Source organism: Mobula hypostoma, chromosome 12, assembly GCF_963921235.1.
Source record: "Mobula hypostoma chromosome 12, sMobHyp1.1, whole genome shotgun sequence".
In the NCBI taxonomy this organism is placed as follows: domain Eukaryota; kingdom Metazoa; phylum Chordata; class Chondrichthyes; order Myliobatiformes; family Myliobatidae; genus Mobula; species Mobula hypostoma.
In genome coordinates, this window is record NC_086108.1 from 49727210 (window position 1) to 49751121 (window position 23912).

The following is a 23912-nucleotide window of genomic DNA, read 5'->3' on the forward strand; positions in this document are numbered from 1 at the left end:
TTTTTCCAAAGTACATGGACTTGGACTAGGATGGTAAAACTGGCTTTAAGGGGCCAAATAACTACTTGTGTTGCAATATTCTTCCAGCCCTCAACAAGTCTCACTCTCACCTTATTGTTCTGCCTCAGCACTTCAGCAGTCCTTGCATTTAGCTCTGAACAAAATACAACATGGATAGGAGGATATGGGATAGTCTGCACGCAGTATGTCTCTCTTTAGTGGAGAGAGTGTTGAAAGCCGCTCTCACGGAAGAGGATGAAAGTACAGGCTGAAGCTTCTCTCTCTCTCACGTAGCAAGTTCACACACAGCATTTTATATCCTGCTCGGCAATGGGGCAGAGTGCCAGGAGGCCCAGAAAGGGAGGAAGCTCAATATGATTCCGAACAAATTATTCCTGACGAAGGGTCTCGGCCTGAAACGTCTCGACTGCACCTCTTCCTACAGATGCTGCCTGGCCTGCTGCGTTCACCAGCAACTTTGATGTGTGTCGCTTCAATTAAAAATGGATTGTTTTTAAAAATGGATTTACTTTCTCAGCAGAAATCTGCATTACACAAACTCTTGTTCTCAATGTGCAGTCCAGATGTAAAATAGGGAAGCTAGATGTTTTGAGTAAAAGGTTCATGCCGTAAGCTCTGATAACCTCTGACAATTCTCATGACAAGCCACTGGAAGAAAAATAAAAACTACACCACCACCATTTGCACAGCCTACTCTGCCCCGAAGTCTCACTGTGATGAAAATACAACATGACCTACAAAGTTTGTATTTAATTAAAGCCTGGGCACCTCATTGACCTATTTCAGCAATTCAATATTGTCTAGTGAAGTCAAGTTTATTGTCATTTAACTATATACATGCAAACCATCAAACAAGACATCATTTCTCTGGACATAAAGCACCAAAGTACACATAACACACATATCACACACAATAACTTTGGAAAGTAAGAATTAAATCTACATACGAATTACGCATAGATAAGCAAAGTCAGAAAGGCCTGGCAATCTTCTTCCAGATCTTGCCACACAAACCCTATGGACAATATACACTTTCAATAGGGTCGCCATGAGCCGACGATGACTCAGCTGCATTCAACAACAAAACAAAGTAAAGTTCATGAATTCAATATTGTAGGCTACAGTACAAGTTATCTGGTGACACTTCAAATGTGATTTGGTATGGAGTTCAGAAGACTAATGGCCTGAGGGAAGAAACTGTTTCTCATCCTGACCATTCTTGTCTTTATGCATCGTGGTCTCCTGCCTAATGGTAGAAAGTTAAAGAGGACGCTGGATGGATAGGTGGGGATCCTTAATAATACTAAAGGACGTGCGTATGCAATGATCCAGATAAATGTCCCCAATGGATGGTAGGGAGACCCCTATGATCCTCTCAGCTGTTCTCACAGTCCTTTGTAGGGACTTCTGGTCGATGCTTGGCTGCTCCTATACCAGATGGAGATGCACCTTGTCAGGTCACTCTCAGTGGTGCTCCTGTAAAACACAGTTAAGATGGGAGGTGGGAGCCCTGCTTGCCTCAATCTTCTTTGGAAGTGGAGGTGCTGCTGTGCCTTCTTGTTCAGACAGGTGATATTGAGGGATCAGGTGACGTCATCCATGAAATGAACTCCCGGGAACTTGATGCCCTTAACTCTCTCTACAGAAGAGCCATGTGTACGCAGAGGGGGATGGTTCATCTGCACCTTCCTAAAATCCACAATCATTTCCTTGGTCTTCTCCATGTTTAGATTTGGGTTGTTGTCCTCACACCAGTCCACCAGCCGCTCCACTTCCTCTTTGTATTCATTGCCGTTATCAATGAGGCCAACCTCTGTTGTGTCATCCACAAACCTGATGACAAGATTTGGGCTGGATCCTGCGACACAGTCATGCGTCAGCAGTGTGAACAGCAACGGCTGAACATATAGCCATGGGGAGCACCAGTGCTCAACATAACGGGACGAGAGATGTTGCGGCCCACATGGACTGGACTCTGGCCTTTCTGTTAAGAAGTCCAGGATCCAGTTAGAGAGGCAGGCTTCGAGACCTAGCGAGAACAGTTTCCTCACCATCTGGGGTATGATGGTGTTAACAGCAGTCTATAAAGAGCAGCTTGACATGTGAGAGCCCATTTTCCGGTTGGGACAGGACAGAGGAGAGGTCAAAGGCTATTGTATAATCAGTGGATTGATTTGAATGATAAGCGAATTGGAAAGGGTTCAGTGTAGTCGGGAGAAAGGCTTTACTGTGCTCCATGGCCAGCCGCTCAAAGCATTTCATAATGGTTGATGTTAATGCCACTGGCCGACAGTCATTTAGGTAGGTGGCTGTCGCCCTCTTTGGCACTGGATGATGGTTGCCACCTTGAAGACCAAAGGGACAATGGATTGTTCCAGAGAGATGAGATGTTGACTATATCCGTCAGCACCTCAGTTATCTAGGCTGCGCAGTCCTTCAGAAACCAACCTGACACATTAACAGGCCCCACAGCTTGGCATGGGTTGACCTTGGCCAGGGTTTTCCTCACCTCAGCTTCAGCCAGACAAAATGTCTACTCCCCTGGGAGAGGGGGTGCCTTCCTCACCAATATTTTGTTCTGTGCATCAAAGAGGGCATAAAAGACTTTCTGCCTGTCAGAGAATGAGGCGTCCTGGTCACTGATGCACAGGGTAGACTTGTAGTCTGTAATCCTCTGAATTCCCTGCCCCACATGCGCCTCGTGTCTCTGGTATCATAGAAGCAGCTGTAAATTTGCTGAGAATGCTCCTGTTTCACCTTCCTGATAGAGTGAGAAAGCACAGTTCTTGCATCCCTGAAAGCTGCCACATGCTCCAAAGGCAGCACCATGGTCCTCTGGCCACACACGGACTTCTGCAGTAAACCATGGCTTCTGATTTGCCCTCACCTGGATGTGTTTCGTGATGGTAACATCCTCAGTACACTTCTCTATGTAGCTGGTCACAGAATCCACTTATTCCTCGATGTTAACATGTTTGCCATTGGTAGCAGCCTCCATTCTCCAGTTCGTGTTTTGAAAGCAGTCCTGCAATGCTGAGATTACCCCCTCAAGCCAGGTTTTCACCACCTTTAGAACCAGTATGGCCTGTTTAATCAGTAGTTTGTAAACTGGAATTAGCATAACAGGTAAGTGATTTGAGAGCCCAACGTGGGTCTGGGGAACTGCTTTATATGCACCTGGTAAACCAGTTCTAGTGTACTTTCACCTCTGGTAGCATGAGTGAATGATCAACTATTTTTTGAAAGATTGCTTTTCATTATTTGAATAACCCCATATTTCTATAATATTGCTTAAGTAATTACCATACTGAAAGTAATTTTAACTTCCGGAAAAAAGATTTTGCTTTCTCATTTATCAGTGTGTGAAAAGTTTTGGATAGGAAGATTTATGTGCTTTTTATTTACAATTTATTGAAGAATCTGTCAAGACATGCAGAGAAGGTTTGACCCAAAGGCAGAGCAACAGAAATGATTTTGCAGTGAAAGATAACTTATTAATAAACTGCAAAACAACAAGCCTTGAAGGGTCACAAAATGAGAGAGATGGGTTTGTCTCTCGGGATCCCAGGAAGACTAAACATTGTGCAGTCATCTGTGGATACGCAGTTGGCTTCGGAGGCCCAAGGCCGAAGCACACATGCGGTTGCAGGTTGGACATGGAATGGCGGTTGTTAGAACAGGTGCGTACACAGCTATGTGGCGTTCGTCTCGTGCTGCTGCAAGGCACTGATTTTAGTCATCCTCAAAGTCAGATGCAGCTTTTCTGGTCAGGGCGCGCCATGCAGCCCTGTCGGCTGCGAACTCCTCAAGTTGTCGAGGCCGGAGGTCTGCCCATTTGATGTACGATTTCAGATTGTCTTCGAATCTTTTTTTTGGGGTGGCCTTGATTGCGACTGCCATGCTCAAGCTCGCGGTAGAGCAGCTGCCTGGGGATTCTTGTTTCACCCATGCGGATTACATGGCCAGTCCAGCGTAGCTGGGCCTGGAGGATCCTTGCCTCAATGCTTGTGCTATTGGCTCTGTCAAGGACTTCCTGGCTGGTGATACGGTCCTGCCATCAAATCCTCATGATCGACCGCAGAGAGCGCATGTGAAACTGCTCCAGCTGTTTGATGTGCCTGCGGTACAGGATCCAGGTTTTGCAGCCGTACAGGAGAGGGGTGAGGACCACAGCCTTGTACACCTTGAGCTTGGTTGAAAGCTGAATGGCCTTGGGCTCCAGAACATTGACACTGAGTTTCCTGAGTGCCCGGCTGGCTTTCTGGATCCTTGCTATGATCTCTTTGTCAAGGGATCCGTCACTGGAGATGGTGCTTCCTAGATACTTGAAGCTCTCCACATTCTTCAGGACAGTGCCGTCAATGGTGATGCATGGCTGAGGAGGGTGACTGTTTAGTACAGGTTGTAGGAGAACTTCTGTCTTACCAAGGCTGACTGTCAGGCCGAACAGCTTTGAGGCTGCGGAGAACTTGTCGACAAACAGATATTTAAACATGACACAGCAACAAAGTAACAGAAAGCTGGGAGCAACTGATTGTGGTCAGCTGGTTCAAGAAGTGAACAAGGATTGTGGATGTGAGCTGGGTTAAAATAGGCTGCAGGCGATGAGTCAGAAACAAGTGGCGGGTGACTCCTGTTAGCTGGGTGGGGACGAGGAAGTGCCTGACTGTGTAGGCTTGATCGGTCCCCTTCTCCTCCGGCCAGGGTGATCTGGATGGGCCTGCTGGAACTCCTCGATGAGCAATGGATCCAAAATAAAACTGGATGGCAGCAAGACCTCTCCTCTGGACTGTACCCTTCCCAGTCAATCAGGTACTGCACACCTCATCCATGACGATGAATCCATCATCCAGCAAACTGTACACGTTAGACCACCTTCCACCATCCTAGGTTCCGGAGGTGGTGGCTCTGGTGGGTTGAATGGTCCACGGACAACAGGCTTGAGGCGGGATATGTGGAAGGTAGGTGGAATCCTGTATGATGGTGGCAGCTGGAGACAATAAGTGACTGGATTGATGTGACAGACAATCTCGAAGGGGCCAACGAACCGGGGTGAGAGCTTGCGGGAGATGGTGCACGGGGGCGGATCTCAGGTGAACAACCAGACACAATTCCCAGGCTGGCGTAATCTGGATGGATGCTGCCAGCAGTTGGCCTGGCAGTAGTAGGCACAGTTGGCAGAAAAGATGGTCTTCTTCCAAGCAATTTTAGCCACAGTGAAACAGGAGCCTGGCAGACAGGAACTCTGCTGGTGGCTCCTCCACAGGGAACAACAGGAGTTGGTAGCCATGAAGCACTTCAGAGGTGATGTACCTGTGGTAGAGGAGATGTGTGGATTGTGGGACAGAGTAGATGGTTCTTCTATGTGGAAGGGTTTGAGGTGGGGAAGCTTTGCGGAAACTTCTCCACTTGCTCATTGGCTTTTTCTGAATGACCTTTGGTCTGCGGATGATAGCCAGAGGACAAACTCACTGAGGTAGGGAGGAAGGAGCAGAGGGCTCGCCAGAAGTGGGAGACAAATTGTGCAGCCCAGTCCAACATAATGTCCTGAAGGAAACTGTGGAGAAAAACTACATGTTGGAGGACCAGGTCTGCTGTTTCATTGACTGATAGAAATCGGGGGAGAACAATGAAGTGGGCCACCTTGGAGAACCAGTCCACCACTGTCCACGTCAGAAGGTGGCAAGCCTGTGATGAAATCCATGGCAATGTGGGACCATGGGCATTGAGGAACTGGTAGAGAGCACAGGAGCCCAGAGGGCTGCTGGTTGAAGAACTGGATAGGGCACATTGAGGACAGGGAGCGATGAACTGACATACATCAGCGAGGGGTGAGGAGTGGGCACATTGGAGTACCTCAGAGAACATGGCCATGGCATGTACATGCGGTTGTCAGGTGTGTTGGCAGACCAGGCTCGTGCTGTAGGGCCTGACGGATCTGGTTCTCAAGGTCCCAGATGATCGGGGTGAGGATCTGTGTGGATGGAATGATGGGCTGAGGGCTGACCCTCATTTCAATGGTGTTGAACTGTTGAGACAGGGTGTCCACCTTAGTGCTCTTGGAGCTGGGCTGGTAGGAGATGGAGAAGTTGAATTGCTTGAAGAAGAGGGCCCAGTGAGTCTGATGTGGGTTGAGTTGGCAGTTCTGCAGTATGGATATGAGCTTCTGGTGGTCAGTCCAGAACAGGAAGGGCATGGTGTTTCCCATCAGCCAATTTCTCCGTGCCTTTGAGCTGCACTTAATGACAAGTAGCTTCCTGTTTCATACAACGTAACAGTGCTGTGTAGAGTTGAACTTGTGCAAGAAGAAGGCACAAGGGTGTCCGGTCCTCCCTGGAGTGGATGGCCACGGTGCCCACGTCAAGTGCATCCACCTCTGCCACAAAAGTTCTGGCGGGGTTCAGATGGCAGAGTGTGGTAGTGAAGCATCTGTTGAGCTCTTCGATAGCAAGGTCCACAGCAGCAGACCAGGTTATCTGTGAGGTAGATGAGAGGAGCAGTGATTTCCCTGTAGTTCCTGATGAAATGGCGGTGACATTGGAGAAGTTCAAGAAGCACTGTAGCTGTTGGAGGGAGCACGGTCGGGGCCAGTCAACGACGGCGTGCACTTCCTTTGGTTATGCTTTGGGGTGAACGGCTGTAACCCAGGAAAGAAATGACTGGGGTGTGGAACTGGCATGTTTTTAACTTGCAGTACAGTGGGTCTTTGAGAAAATGCTGAAGGACTGAACAGACACCTCAGACATGGTCTTCGGGGTCCTTGGAGAAGATGAGATATTGTCGTGGTAGATGAACACATACCTGTGGGGCATGTCTTCAAGAATCTGACTGAAGAAGGCTTGGAAAACTGCTGCACTGTCCTGAAGTCCAAAAGGCATCACCAAGTATTGGTAGTGGCCAGAGGGTTTTATGAATGCCGTCTTCCTCTTACCTCCATGGCAGATGCAAATCAGGTTGAACACACCCTGTAGATCCAGTTTGGTGAAGATCTGAGTCCTATTGAGTGTTTTGAATGCATTATCCATCAAGGGAAGAGGGCAGTGGTTTTTAATGCTGATTTCATTGAGTCCATGGTAATCAATGCAGGGATGAAGACCCCATCTTTCTTTTTGACAAAGAAGAATCCTGCACTAGCTGGGGACTGGGATGGCCAAATGAAGCCATGTGCTTTGGCAATGTGGTCATTCATGGCTTTGGTCTCAGGAGGGGATAGGCTAAACAGACAATCTCAGGGAAGGGTGGTGCCCGGGAGGAGGTTTGTTGCACAGTGGGATGGTTTGTGAGGTGGCGGGGTGTTGGCTTTTCTTTTACTGAGGGAGATGGCTGAGCCATGGTATTCCTGTGGGCGTAAGGTGAGGTTGAGAATTTCCTCCAACTCCAAGGATTTACGGGGTTAAGTCAACTGTGGTTGTAGGCGAGTGGGTCCCCAACATGGTGGTGATGAAGCAAAGAGAGGGAGAGTCAGGGGTAACCCGAGATGAGAAGAGTGTTGGGTGATTGGAAGAGCAGAAATTGGATCTACTCGTGGTGCTCTCTGATGCTTATGTGCACAGGCCACGTGCGCGCTCTGACCATCCCAAACCCCAAGGAGTGTCTGTCAGTGGAAGTTATGCTCAGTAGGGAGTGCAAGCTGCGCACACACACAGTCAGACCCACAATGTTACCTGCCGCACCAGGACATACTGTGTGCATAAAGCTGTCGAGGTCTGGAGGAGCACAGGGAGAGTGAGCCAGGATATGATGTTGGAAAAAGAGGACGGGGGAGAAAGCGCCTCGGCACTACCTGATGGTGCTGTTTTCCAGTCGCAATGGGCACTTGTTGCGTGGGTTATTTGGTAGCTCTGCTGTAAGTGCACAAGTTGTTTCTCCACTGATGCTCATGCTCTTGGGGGGGGGGGTGTGGTTTAAGAGAGCTCTCTCTAACTTCATAGGTTCTGGAGGAATTGATGATGAAGGTCCTGCAGCCTGAAATGGTTTTAGGAACAGAACTAGGGTTCTGACTGACAATATGGAGAGTCATTCTGTAAGACTCTTGTCCATTCAGACAGCCTGAGTGATGAGGCTCTCAAGGTCGGTGGGCATCTTTCAGGTAGACAGCTTGTCTTTCAAGCACTCTGCAAGGATGTGATGGTAATGGGCCAGCAGCACCTCCGCATTCTAGCTGCCCTACGCAGTGAGGGTCCTGAATTCCATGGATTCGAGTGGTAGTTGACTCCTGTTAGCTGGGTGGAGCCTCTGAAGTGTCTGTCTGTGCAGGCCTGACAGAGTCTGAAGATAATATCTAAATTAACACACTTAATGTGACAATGTGAAACTGTTTCATAAAATTAAATGTTGCATAATCAGGCTTACAGCAGTGAGCAACTTGAAGATTAGCACTTAAATCTTCTGATTTTCACTGGCACATAACTTGCCCCCGATGAATAAGGCAGAGCACGAGAGATAAGCAAGATGAAAATGAAGGAGATAAAGAAAAATGTCAGATTTAAATGTTATTTATTCTAGTCAATAAGTAACATACTTCCCTCTATTTTTTTTACTTCCCTGAAGGGATTTTAGAATAGAGTTTTTGCTGGGATGGTTTACACGAGTGTGGTGGGAACCTGAGCACCGGCTCAACAGGTAGAGGGGTTGAAGAAAGAGGTTCTGACAAGGAAGAAGAGACAGGGACAGATTAAAAAAGCACAGGGGGGTTGATCCACTGAGGTCAAATAGGTAGAGCTCAAAAAATAAGGAAGGGACAATCACAGATGTGGTTATACCATAAACCTTCCAACAGCCAGCCAGCAGAAGATAGAGGAAAAGATACATAGTCAGATTCTAGAAAGCAACAGGGCTGTCAGAGGGGTGACTTTATCTTTCCCAATATTAACTGGATTTCCTTAATGTCAGAGACTTAGATAGGGCAGAATTTGTTAGGTGCTTCCAAGAGGGTTTCATGAAACAGTATATGAATAGTCCAACCATAGGATCAACTCTACTGGGGAAACAAGCCTGGTCCGGTGTCTGGAGTTTCAGTGGGAGAGCATTTTGAGAACAATGATTTAAGTTTTAGGGTAGTTATGAAGAAGGATAAGGCTGGACTTTGGCCAGAAAACACTAAATTGAGGGAGGGAAAATTACATTATTACTAGGAAGGAACTGGGGAACAAATTGGGAACAGCTGTCACTGGGCAAGTCCACATTTGACATGTGGTAGTTGTTTAAAGAGCAGCTGGTCAGAGGTCAGGAGTGGCATGTTTCACTAAGGAAGAAGGACAAGGATGGCACAGTAGGGAACTATGAGAGAGTCTGTAAATTTATTCAAAAAGGAAAAGGAAGCATCTGTAATGTCTAGGAGATTGAAATCAGACAAGGCCTTTGAGGAATATAAAGAATGCAGAAAAGAACTCAAGCGGAGAATTAAGATAGTGAAATGGGGCCATGAAGTGCCCAAGACAAATTGGATTGAGGTAGAATCCCAGGTATTTTGTACATACATTCAAAACAAGAGGACAGCTAGGGAAGGGTTAGGACTACTCAAGGACAAATATGTGGGCAAGATACTAAACGTGTACTTTGCACCAGTACTCATCAAAGAGAAAATCGTATAGGCTAAGGAGATGAATGTGAGATATAGTTATACACTAAGACATTTTGAGGAGATACTGTTGTGTCTCATAAAGAGTATTAAGGTGCACAGTCCTCGGTACCTCATGAGATCTATCATGAGGTAAGTACAGGCCAGTGAGCCTTACATCAGTGGGTGGGAAGCTACTGGAGAGGATTCTTAGGGTCAGTATTTAGTCATGTTGAGAAAATCATGGACAGTCAGCATGACTTTGTCCAGCGCAACTCTTGTTTACAAACAACTGAGTTTTTCGCAGAGGTGACAAAGATACTGAATGAGGGTAGGTCAGTGGATGCTGTTTACATGGACTTTAGTAAGGTATTTGTTAAGGCCGCTCATGGTAGGCTAAACCAGAAGATTAAGATGCATGAGATCCAAAGGGTAGAGCTGAAAGGGTGTTATTCTGACTGATGGTCTGTGGCAGAGGTATTTCACATGAATCAGTGCTGGAACCTTTGTTTGTAATATATGATGACTTGAATGAAAATGTAGATGAGTTGGTTAGTAGGTTTGCAGATGAATCAAAGATTCATGGTTCGCAGATGTTCTCAAAGGTTGGTGGGCTGTAGATATGTAGGATACTAGGATACTAATATGCATGGAGAAATAGCAGATGGAGTTTAATCTGAACAGGTTTGAGCTGCTGCAGTTTTGGAGGTCCAATGTAGGGGAAAGTATACAGCTAAAGGCGGGACCCTTAACTGCATTGATATATTGTACAGAGGAATCTTGGGGTCCAAATCCATAGATTCCTGAAAGTGGCAACAAAAAGTAATCAAACAGTATTGAAGGCATATGGCATGACTGTTTTCATCAACTGGGGTATTAAGTACGAGTCAGTAAGTCATGTTGTAGCTATGCAAAAGTGTTGGGCCACACTTCTGGACACTTGTTAGAGCAGGGGTCCCCAACCTTTCTTGCACTGTGGACCGGTTTAATATTGACAATATTCTTGCGGACTGGCTGACCAGGGTGGGGGTTGGGGGGTGTCAATCATGACCGGAATATAGGTGAAACTATAAGTCACTTATAAGTGGCTAATAATACACTCAATTTCGTTTCTAAAAGGGTGATGGGAAACAGCGATACTCGAAGATGGTTCCTTATGTCCAGTCTATTCCGCAATTTAGTTTTCATTGCATTCGTTGCAGAAAATCTTGCTTCACAGAGATATGATGTTGGAAATGGAAGCAATGTTTTCAGTGCTTTCATGGCTATCTCAGGATATTCAGCCTTGACTTTGATCCAGAATGCCTGCAGAGATGTTATGTCAAACAGACTTTTCAGCCCACCGTCATTTGCAAGCTCGAGGAGTTGATCCTCTTCCTGCACTGACATGGATGATTCACTGGAGACATTCACAAATCGGTCACGGACCCATTCCTTTGCATGTCTTGGGTCATCTGCGGTTGGGAAGTAACGCTCGAATTCTGCCGACAGCGAAGTTAGGTGATCACGCAACAACTGTGAGAAAGATGGTGCAGCCTCAGTCTCTCCCAAATTCCCAGTTATTGTTGGGAACATGTCAAATATGCCCCTGTCTACTCGCTGATCCCCGCAGTTCCAGTTTGGCTTTGAAAGCAGACACTTTATCTGCCAACTTGAAGACAGTTGTCATTCTCCCCTGAAGTGACAAACTGAGTTCATTGAGCAGGTTGAAGATGTCACACAGCTAGCCACTAAGTACGACGCTCTCAGAGCAGCGGCATTTGTGGGGGTGGTGGCTCTCAGCACTTGCTTCTGTTCCACTTGCTCACGTTTTTTTCCGCTCAAAAAACTCAACAGGTTTGTCTTTAAGTTCAGGGTGCTTGGACTCAAGGTGCTGAAGCAGTTTTGAGGGCTTCACTGCCTCATTAGACCGCTTGTCTCCACATATCACACACAGGGGGCTTGGAGCGTGCGAGTCACTGGTCACAATAAAGCCATATTTTATGTACAACTCGTTGTATTTTCTGTTGAAGGAAGCTTTCTTTTTTTTTGCAGTCTCTGCCTCAGCTGTCTCTGCGTTATCATCATCGTTAGGCCTTTTATGTCCTCTTCCAAAGAAACTCTCAATCGACGTTTATTTTTTACTCATACTGACTAATGACCTCGCGTATTCAACAGTGGCCGTGACAGGGAATGAGGAAAGGTGCAGCTAACTCATATTGCTTCTTACCGCCAAATCATATCGTTTCCTTGCGGCCCGGTAGCACTTGCTTTGCGGCCTGGTGGCTGGGGACCACTGTGTTAGAGTAACGACATGGAAGCTTTAGAAGGAACGCAGAAGAGATTTACCAGGATGATACCTCGATTAGAAGGTATTATCGATAAGGAGAGATTATTAAACTGGGATGTTGGAGGCTGAAGGGAGACCTGAGAAAGGTTTATAAAATTATGACAGGCATAGTTAGGGTAGAGATTCTTTGTTGCTTACTCAGGGTAGAATTCTCAGATGCTGGAGAGCATAGCGTTAAAGTGAGAGGGGGAATGTTTAAAGGCGATATGCCAGGCAGGATTTTTTTTACACGGAATTGTAGATGCCTGGAATAGGCTGCCATGAGTAACGGTGGAAGCAGATATTACAGAGGTGTTTAAGAGACTGTTAGACAGGCACATAAATATGCAGGAAATGGAGGGATACTGATAATGTGCAGGCTGAAGGGATTAATTCAGCATCATGTTCAGAACAGACATTGTCGGCTAAGGGGCCTGTTCCTGTGCTGTTCTTTTCTAGGTTCTACATTAATAGCAGGTCCTGGCACAACTGGGCGTGAGAACTCACTCCTGAGTCACAATACTAGAGAAGGGAGAGTAAGTAGCTACAGAGGATCTCCCACAGGCAGCTTCGCAGAAAGGCAACATCAGGAGAGGGATGTCCTGTGATGTGGAGGGTGGGAGAGGGGAATGTCCTGTGATGTGGTGTGGTGTGATGGATGACTGTGATACCCATGGAATTAGGATTGGCATCTCTCCAGCCACCAATACTCACAGAGCTCAATCCTGTAGATTCTTCAACAGATGTTAGGCACTAAACCAACATATTCAAATTTAAATATCTGTCTTGGTTGTCCAGTAGGATACAGGCTCAAGTCCGGTCCTGCTTCTGTACAACATGCATAAGTAATATTTTATAAGTGCGCCTATGGATATATTGAACTATGGGAAGTGGGACATTAAATATAAGCTCGACCTCATCTTCATCAGAGAGCTACACTTTCCAGCAAGGCTCAATGGATAATGATTGAAGCTAATAATATTTACCTTTTCCCTTACTTGGTCAAACAAGATCAAGAACCTGGAACCAGCTGAGTCCAGATCAGTGGTTAAAAGCGGAACATTAAGCAGCTCGAGTCCACAGCCAAAATTTACCAATTTTGGTGAATATGCTAAATGACATTGCACAGGTACAATAGTAAAAGCTGCTCATTGTACAGAACAGTCGAAGCACGGGTGGTGTGTGAGCACATAAGTGCAATTGCAGCAAACTATAAGCAGTTCCAATCAACCGACTCCGACAAAATTAAACCTGCGGGAAAATGGATTGTGCGGAAAGAGCACACATCTTTCAGTTATGCTAATGCCATGAAGGAGTCTTAAACACAAGGGATTCTGTAGGTGCCGGCAATCTTGAGCAACACACAAAAAATGCTGGAAGATCACGGCAATTTAAGCAGCGTCTACGGAGGTGAATAAGCGGCCGATGATTTGGCCTGAGACCCTTCATTAGGTATGAAAAGGAAGGGAACAGAATCTGTAAGGGTAGAAGATGTTGTCTTCTCTATCTTGCCAGCAGGTAAGTACATAAGTTAAGGTCTATACAGGTGGGCAGGGAAACAAGATGGATCTTCAGCATTCAGTGAGGCAATTTCAACCTCAAGGTTTAATAGTTTGAAGATTGCAGAAGGAAGGATAGAAAGATGATGAGAATTAAGGAGTTTGGTGGTTGAGATGCAAACAAAAAACAAGATAGAGAATTCAGATAACACACAACATTCTGGAGGAACCCAGCAGGCTGGAAAAGAATACAGTTGACGTTTTGGGCCAGAACCCTTCAGACAGGACTGAAATGTCGACTAAACTCTTTTCCATAGATGCTGCCTGGCCTGCTGAGTTCCTCAAGCATTTTGTGTGTGTTACTTGGATTTCCAGCATCTGCAGATTTTCTCTTACTTGTGAGAGAATTCAGATAACCAAGTTCTGCAATAAAACAAACTCAACCTCCGTAACACTAATGAAGATGGAGAAACTCAGTAGGTTCTGCCCTTTTTGGGAGCAAAATGGCTTCTTATCGTGCAGTACAATTCCATGACTACAGGCTGAGAATTCAACTCAAGCTATTACATTCAGGAGAAATCAGTAGAAAAGGACGAGGAAAAACATGAGCACACATTCCCACCTAGAGGAAACTGAGGATGAAGTGTTCACTCTGAAGGTGAAGTGTAAACCTTTCTGACCATGAGCTAAAGGCACATTTATCTTTACTCAAGAAATTTCCTTTAAAATAAAAGGATTTTATTTTAAAATCTTTGCATCGAGAGAACGTGACTCACACATTTATCATGTAAAAGGCCATGAATTACTTTACATACTATTATATACTGTACAGTATGTATTTACCCCTTTTAAATCAAACTATTAATTCCTTTGGGGTTCAGGCCTTAGTCTGACAGAATTTAATATTTGAGCAGTTGAAAAGATTTATGCTATATGCTACAGGTTACAAAAATTGAGTCTTTGTTCTGGTTCTTCTGATTTGTGATTATTCAAACTGTTAACACGTTAAATTTGAAGTTACAATGGGACAAAATATCATCTAATAGGAAAGTTGACTTTTCTACATTGAGGAAAACATCTGGTGTAAAGAACTAAAATTGTGACAAATGAAAATAATGTTGACAAAGCAAGTCGGTAAACAGGTTTCAAAAGCTACGTTATTTATAGATTAGGTACAAATTGCCACTCCCTCTTATTTCACATGCTTGTTTAACAAATAACTTACTCTGGCCTGCTTTTGTAAAAACTCTGTGCATTGCCTAAGGGACTAATGAAGACATTTTGTACTTGGCAGCAATTTGTCTATATGTAATTAAAATAAATAGAACCAGAATATCTTTGACACTATTTTCCACTGACCAGAAGCAAAATACTACAGAAATTTACTATAAGCCAAATAAATGCATATGTTGGAAAGTTGAAATTTTAAAAAAGAAAATGCTGGATGTCAGCCTGCAGCAATAACTCTTTTTTCTCAGTCAACACTTCCTTCTGCGACTGGATCCTCGAATTACTGACCAACAGAACCCAATAAGTAACGGTAAGCAGCAACACCTCCACCAAGATTATCCGCAACACTGGCGCTGCACCAAGTTGCATCCTCAGCCCCTTACTCTACCCCCTGTACACTCATGATTACATGACCAGATTCGGTTCCAAATCCAGCTACAAGTTTGCAATTGATATCCAAACAGTGGGCTGTATCTCAAATGATGATGGGTCTGAGTACTGGAAAGAGATAGACATCTTAGTAACATGATGTCACAACAACAACCTTTTCCTCAGTGTCGGCAAAACAGAAGAACTGGTTCCTTTCTTCAGGAAGTGGAGCTGTACACGTGCTCCTATCTACATCAATGGCACCAAGGAGGGGAATTTCAAGGTCCTCGGAGAGATCATAAATAGCCTGTCCTTGTTCAATCACCTAGGTGCAACGATCAAGAAAGCTCATCAAAGGGCCGGCTGGTGGCACAACGACATCAGCGCCGGACCTGGGAGCGGAGGTTCCCGAGTTTGAAACTAGTCGGGTCCGCCCCTGAGTACGCTTTCATCCGTGCCGGGTTGAGTGTCGAGATCGCAACTCGACCTCGTAAAACAAAGGGAAAGTACTGCGAAAATGTCTGTGTGAGGAGTGGCCCGCCATACAGTCTCTCTCTCGCTCCGCGCCTTGTAAAAAAAAAGTCATGAAAAATCCATCGTCACAGACGCACGCACACGCACAGACTCGCACGCACGCAGGCACACGCCAAAAAAAAGCTCATCAAAACCTCTGCTTTCTGAGAGAAATTTGGCATATCCCCAGCGACCCTTTCCAATTTGTTTCAATGCGCCATGGAAAGCATCCTATTCAAATGCGTCATGGCTTGGTGTGGCAACCACTCTGCCTGTGACCACAAGAAACTGCAGAACTTTGTGGACTCAGCTCAGCACATCACGGACACCAGCCTCTCCTCCACGGACTCTGTCTGCACTTCCTGCTGCCTCAGTAAAGCAGCCAGTGTAATCAAAGACCCCATCCACCCAGTCTGGGCATTCTGTCTTCTCCCCTCCCCCATTCGGCAGAAGGTACAGAAGTCTGAAAACACATATTTGCAGGCTCAGAAGGAGCTTCTACCCCACTGTTATAAGACTATTTAATGGTTGCCTTGTACAACAAGATGGTCTCTTGAGCTCACAGTCTTAATGTCTACTTGCACTGCATTTTCTCTGTAGCTCTAACTCTTTAGTCTGCATTCTGTGATCACTTTACCTTGTACTCTCTCAATGCCTGTGTAATGAATTCATCTGTATGCACCACAGGCTTTTCACTGCACCTTTCTACACAAGACATTCATAAACCAATGCCAATTCCAAAATTCTAATGTCTGATATGTCAATAATTTACAGCATTTTCTGTTTTTACTGGAGAATACAGCTTCAGGAGGTTTACTACTATTTTACCTCTTCACCTCTTCCTTTTCTCTGCCCATGACTCCAAACTCTCCTGGCAATTGAACCAAGTACTTACTTGTGAATCTTCCAATTTATCTATTATTTCTTTTCACTGGCCGATTTGATTTTCTATTTCACTTCCATTCTGGCCTCTCTGCCTTTTGCCTCCTGCAAGCTCAACGTAATTTTAAGAAACAGCACCATAATGTTCAACTGGACACATGACCAGCATTCCAATGTCAATTCAGGATTCAACCAATTTCAGATAAGCGATAAATGAATTTATTATCTCAAGCAATCTCCATGTTATGTTCCTGTTTACATCTTCCTTGGCCTTCCTTTACCACCCTCTTTTGCCTCACTTTAAATTTTTTCTGCCTTCCACCTTTCATGAACCTTCCTTTGTTTTCTCCCCTCTTCCATTTTCTCTGAACCTTCAAGCCCATTTATTTCTAACTTTTTCCAATTCAGACAAATGGCTTCTGGTGGGGGGGGGCACTTAATGAATTGCAGCTGTAGTTCTGAGTTCTGAGTAGCAATGTCTGCCACTGCAGTAGCTTCAGTCCTGATGTCCTGATTAAACTCACAGTCCAGATCAGTGAATTTGGACCTCCTGCTGTCCCACCACATCACACAACCTGCTTCAGGTGATGTGCTCTGCTCTACATTGACACACTTGTCTCTATTTGCAACTCAACAACTCCTCCTGTCATTTGTTTATCTCTAGATTAAGTTGGAAACATTAACTTCCTTCTCTTGGTTGTCTCTCACTCGCTCTGCACCAGCTCTAGCTATGGCAGCAGTAGTACAGATTCCAACAGGAAGAAGATATCACCAGCCATTTTATATTATAATTAACTTTGGCCAACTGAATCTTGTCTTCTTACCTTCATTAGGTCCCGGTGGTGCTCCAGCACACTGCAGGTTGTTTGCCAAGTATCCTGATAACACTCCCATGGATCCACCCTGTGAAAACATCATAAATAGGGTCAATCACTATGTTAACAACTAATCATAATGAACACTGCTCATAGCAGCTTAATTTTTAAATGCATATCTGTCTAGCAGTTCCAATATTTCTATATTACTGTTTGAATTTCTTTTCCTACTCAAACAAAATATTGGTTCATACTTAAATCATAAGGTGCAGTTTTGTAATAATGAGCACTCTAGCCATATGGACTATACTGCATATGTTCACCGAAATGATAACAGGGATGGGAAACATATTTGTCATTGGGAACACAAGAGATTGCAGGTGCTGGAATCTGGAACACAAAAATTTAACATGTCTAGCAGCATCTGTGGAGACATAAAGGTGTAAAGGGTTGGGTAGGACAGAGGTTGGTAAGCAACAGGCAGAATCAGGTGAGGTGGGAGATGATGGGCAGATGGAGACAGGAATTGGGTCGGTGATGAGGGGCAGGGAAGAAGGAGGTGAGAGAAAGATGGAGACAGGGAGACAGAGTTGCAGGGTGGTAAGTGGAACCAACTAAGGGCAGGAAACAGGAAAGATAGGCCCACATGAATAGGTTTGTGGGTGAGAAACAGATGGAACCAGGAGAGGGATGGTAATAGGTTTCAGTGGAAAGGTGAACAATAGGACACAGAACCTATGTGCACTGGTGGGTGTGGGAAAGAAACATGGAGGGAGTGTGTTACCGGAAATTGCAAAGTTCAATATTCATACTATTCTGCTGTAGGTTACATAAGTGGAATATGAGATGAAGTTTGTGTTTGGCCTCACTGTGGCAGTGGAAAAGGCCAAAGACAGACAGGCTAGTGTGGGAAGGGCAAGGGCTGGTGTAAGTTGAAATGATATGTAACTGGAAGCACAAGATGGCCCTAATGGTATTTACCTCCATGTTGAGAATTTATATTCCTGCACTAGATGTTTCATCATATTATGTCAATTACTTTAATTTTGAAAAAAAAGTTTATATCGTCACATTTTTTGGTACTGAATTTTAGTTGCCTAAAATATTTTTGAAATCCTGTGTAGACTTTATTTTCACAGCCTACAATAAAGTTCTGACATAACTTACCCTTAAAAGGTGCCAGCAGTGCCATCTCGTAAACACAAGTATGAAATGTTTTAACAGTTGAAAGGAAATATTAGGCTTAATGATCCGCAGGAGGAAATTTTTTAAATGTCACCCACAAAGTGAAGTACCTAGTAGAACCTGTAACTAAGAGGTCTCTCATTGTCTGCCTGTTATGAAACAAAGCCTTTAAATTCTACTTATGGACTAGTATTGGTGTGTGAATTTTGGTTTCTATTCAAACTCACTGACTGCAATCAAAAACAGATCCAGATACTTTGGCTTCTAGGTCACTCCCTACTATAACCACACATGAATTTTCCATCCAATTTTCTGTCCTGCTGATAAATAAACCCAGTTCTGTAAAGTATTTCCAAAAGCTCAGTCATGGCCAAGTACAGTGTGAATGTACTTTGATCTTCAAAATCCAGCTGCTGGAGTGTTGGCAGAACTGAGGGATAAAAGCAGACACAGTACATAGTGTCCATTAGGCTTATATTCACTGGGGCTTGGGAGAAAGAGAGGGCATCTCATAGTGACCTACAAAATACTCACAGTAGTGGACAGATTGGATATAGTAAAGATATTCCTGAAGGTACAAGAGGTAAGGACTATGGTTTATTGTCTAAGGAAAAAGATAAGCCATTTTCAAATGAAATGAGGATTTTTTTTTGTCCCAGAGAGTGAGGAACCTGTGGAATTCTCAACCACAAATGGCAACTGAAGCCAAAATCATTTAAGATATTCAAAGAGGAGTTGGATATTTTTGAAGGCTAGAGATCAAGGATTGGGATGGGGGAGGAGTGGGTTGTTGGGACTGGGACACGGTACTGAATTTGGAAAAACAGCCATGATAGCATTGAATGGTGCAAGCAGGCTTGAAGGACTGAATGGCCTATTTCCATTTTCTATTCCAAACAAGAATGAGAGTTTTAAAGCAGGGGATTTTCTTTTCATACAAGGAGTAATGTTGGTTATACGTGACACCTGCCAAGGAGCTTCACTACCTAAGGTTGCCAACTGTCCTGTATTTGCTGGGACATCCCGCATATTGGGCTAAATTGGTTTGTCCCATAAGGGACCACCCTTGTCCCGTATTTCCCCCACTAAGGTAGAGCGTTCCTATGAAACCTTTCGTGCCGAAATGGCATAAAGTGAAGAAGCAATTACCATTAATTTAAATAGGGAAGATTTTTGAGCGTTCCCAGACCCAAAAAAAACCTACCAAATCATACCAAATAACACATAAAACCTAAAATAACACTAACATATAGTAAAAGCAGGAATGATATGATAAATACACAGCCTATATAAAGTAGAAATAATGTATGTACAGTGTAGTTTCACAACAGAATCGGGAAGATTAAACCAAAACCGATTTGCACGTACAGGGATGAGCACACAGGTGCCCACGCAAAGCTTCATGGTCATGGTAGTCTTTCTCGGGGTAAACACAAGTGTGTCGTATTTGACTGCTACTTTTGTCCCTTATTTGGGAGTGAGAAAGTTGGCAACCCTATCACCACCATAGCTGACAGTGTGGAAGAATTAGGTTCTAACCTGCTTGGTGTCAGCTGGCAGGATGTCAGCACATGAGACTGAAGATTTCCAGAAATCAGCAAATTTGAAGATGCTCACAACCACAGTGCTTTTTTTTTAATGGAGGGGGAGTTCAGAGAGAAGCTGATGTAATGTAGCTTCCTGAGCCAGCAGGAAGAAAGACCATGGGCAATGAGTGTCCTCCCGTGGGGATACTCGGCAAAACTCAAGAAAGCAGGTCTTGTCTTACAGATTTTATTGACTACTAACAGCCCCAGCTGTTGTTGCCTGACTATTTAAAGCAGTAAAGGGAAAAGTTGCCATTGATTGGTGGACAGAAAATGATGTGGGAGAGGACAGAGAATCACAGTGGCTGGCTGGTATCTTAGACCTTCCATAAGGTGCACCCCTTACAACTGTACACAAATCCTAGTGGTCAAAGAAGTGACAACCAGGGAGTTTCCAGTTATGTCACTCAGTGAAGGCAAAGTCAATGAGTTTTATTGAGTGTGTTTTCCACTGAGTGAGAAATAACTAAAAGTTGGCAGGTTTTTGGCAAGATCAGAGGTATACCACACCCTCAGTACTAAACCCTCTAGATGACATGCTCAAGACTGTTGTGTGACCTAACAAAGAACCATGGAGATAAGAGTACAACTGGAAACATTGCAGACCACAATATTATATTTCATATTTAGTAATGTTCCTCCATTGTCTGCTAGTTTATGCCCCATCTCATGCTGGTTTCCCTTAATCACTAGGTCCTGTTCCATTTTATAAGGCATAGCATACCTCCCTGGGCTTCTTTTTAGTGGTCGTTTCTACTGGAGGCTAATGTGAGAACTCTTGGGACCCCTGAATAACATTCAGCAAATTGCAACTTTAACAGTGACCCTTTATCGATTTTGTTCTGCCCTTTGATGTGTATGTTGATAAAATGGAAGTATAGGCAGTAAGCTGAACCAAGCTGAAAGCTGAAAATCTGCTCGATCTAGTTAAACAGATTCATGCAAGAATCAATTAGTTTTGCGCTTCAACAGTCTTTTTCTGCGAGTCTTACTCCTTCCCCTCCTCCTTCAACTTGTAGCATCCTCTTCTGCATGATATTATTAATTTCTAAGCTTATCTGTGAGTTTCAGGTATTAGTTGACTGTCTTACTAGACATACACATTCCAATGGGTTATGCGTCTGGGGCTGGAAGTGTCATTGGTTTCAAGCTCCCTCACCCAGGACACGCAGTTCATTTTAAGTATCCCAAACTCACCTGGGCAGAAATCAACTAACTCAGAAAACAGTTTGGATAATGAATCACTTTGGGTAATGGAGAATTTTTATGGTTATGCATTTTATAGTCCTGATTAAATTAAAAGTACCTACTGAAGGAGTGTATTGTTTTGCTGCTAATTAGATACGCAGTACCAAAGATTCCACTTCCAAGCAGAAAATGAACCCATACAAATCATTCAGAGCTGAATGAGATATCACACAAAGCATTTTCCCAGCAACTGCATGTTATTATTTGCCACATTTATCAAAAGATTATCTTCAGACTTATGGAAAAATAAAGTATTATTGTAGTCAAAAAGTCATTTTTAAAATGACCCAAAAAGAGGGTATCACATTTATAAATAACAAATGTGAAACAGGGACACCTCTTTTTCCCTTATTAGGGAGAGAGAGAGCCTGTGGTATATCAAATTACCAGGTGAATGAGCAGTCTTTGGGATGTTGTAAGTCTATGTCTTTATTGATGCTTTGCTGCACACTTGAGTGCTCGGTGGAGGGGGCGGGGGCACCGATGCTTTTTTGCTGGTGGGGAGGGGTCATTACCTTGCTGCTGCTTGTGCCTGGGAGCAGGGAGCTGGTGGGGGGCTTTGGGGTTCTAACATTTAACTGTCATTCATTCTTTGGGGCACTGTTTTCGTGGATGTTTGCAAAGAAAAAGCATTTGAGGATGTATATTGCGTACATTTCTCTGACATTAAATGCACCTATTGAAACCTATTGAAACATAGCGAATGAAACCAGACAAACACTGTATCTAAAATGGCAATGGGGTCGCTTTCATTAACATTCATTCACAGAAATATATTGCCTATTCTTGTTCTTAAAAAGTAGAAAACAATGTTAGCAGCTGATTGTCTACTCAGAAAAAAAGCACTTAAGACCATAAGATATAGGAGCAGAATTAGGCCATTTGGCCCATCAGGTCTGCTTCGTCGTTTCATCATGGCTGGTTGTAGATTACAGGAGGAATGGAGACGGGCTAACCCCTATTGACATCAATGGATCTGGGGTTGAGAGGGTGAACAGCTTCAAGCTCCTCGGCATACACATCACCGAGGACCTCACGTGGTCTGTACACACCAGGTGTGTGGTGAAAAAGGCACAACAGCGCCTCTTTCACCTCAGACTGTTGAAGAAGTTTGGTATGGGTCCCCAAATCCTAAGAACTTTCTACAGGGGCACAATTGAGAGCATCCTGACTGGCTGCATCACTGCCTGGTATGAGAACTGTACTTCCCTCAATCGCAGGACTCTGCAGACAGTGGTGCGGACAGCCCAGCGTATCTGTAGATGTGAACTTCCCATGATTCAGGATATTTACAAAGACCCGTGTGTAAAAAGGACCCATAGGATCATTGGGGACCCAAGCCATCCCAACCACAATCCATTCCAGCTGCTACCATCTGGGAAGCGGTACTGCAGCATAAAAGCCAGGACCAACTGGGGCAGCTTCTTCCACCAGGCCATCAGACTGATGGACTCATGCTGATTTGAGTGTAATCTATATTACATTGACTGTTTTATTTATTATAAATTACTATGATTGCACATTGCACATTTAGATGGAGTCATAACGTAAAGATTTTTACTCCTCATGTATGTGAAGGATGTAAGAAATAAAGTCAATTCATTGAAAGCCATTTTTCCTCTCAGCCTCAATATTCCTTCATGCCCTGACTAATCAAGAATCTATCAACTTCTGCCTTAAATATACCCAATGAATTGGCATTCACAGCCACATGTAGCAGCGAATTCCACAGATTTACCACTCTTCTGCTAAAGAAATTCCTCCTCATCTCCATTCTAAAAGGATGCCATTCTATTCTGAGGCTGGGTCCTCTGGTCTTAGACTCTCCCACCATAGGAAACATCCTCTCCACATCCACTCTATCAAGGCCTTCCACTATTCGATAGGTTTCAATGAGGTCACTTTTCATTTTCTGAATTCCAGTGAGTAGAGGCCCAGCGCCATCAAATGTTCCTCGTATGACAAGTTTTTCATGAACCTTCTTTGAACCCTCTCCAATGTCAGCACAACCCTTCATAGATAAGGGGCCCAAAACCGCTCACAATACTTCAAGAGAGGCCTCACCTGTGCTTTATAAAACCTTAGTATTACATCCTTGCTCTTATATTCTAGTCCTCTCAAAATGAATGCTAACTTCACATTTGCCTTCCTCACCACCAACTCAACCTGAAAACTAATCTTAGGGAATCCTGCATTAGGACTGTCAACTTCCTCTGCACCTCAGATTTTAGAATTTTCTCCCCATTTAGAAAATAGTCTATGCTTTTATTTCTTCTAGCAAAGTGCATGACCATACACTTCCTAACACTATATTCCTTCTGCCACTTCAAATAGAATATACTCTAATATTAATAACATCACTCTGCTGCGGGAATATTGTGCCTGGGCTGTTGCTTTAGACTGAAAGCAAACAAAAGCTGCCAGACCCCTCTAATATTTAATGAACTTGGTCTGTGGGAGCTACTCCATGCCAGCTGCCTTGCTGGGAGATGAATTTCATAATCTCTCATCTTTCCGGATAGGCCTTGCCAGAGAAACCACATCCCTTAAAGGAATTTAAAGAAAACACAATGGTCTATAAATATTATTGTTCACTGCAAATTGATGGATCTGTCTTTTCATAATGATAAAGATGTAAGACTTGTTAATGCGTTCTGCATCACTGTAGAGTATGCAAAGTATGTTTATCTCTCAGCT

The 23912-nt window shown here is 44.1% G+C and overlaps 1 protein-coding gene across 1 annotated transcript in view; it reads right to left on the minus strand.

Annotated features, from left to right (window-relative positions):
• The window catches only part of nmnat2 (nicotinamide nucleotide adenylyltransferase 2), a 294286-nt gene that overhangs the window by 96914 nt on the left and 173460 nt on the right, over positions 1-23912 (minus strand). Inside the window, exon 4 of the mRNA XM_063064047.1 lies at positions 17206-17284. Coding sequence (XP_062920117.1) covers positions 17206-17284 — 79 coding nt within the window. The remainder of the gene's footprint in view (positions 1-17205; positions 17285-23912) is intronic.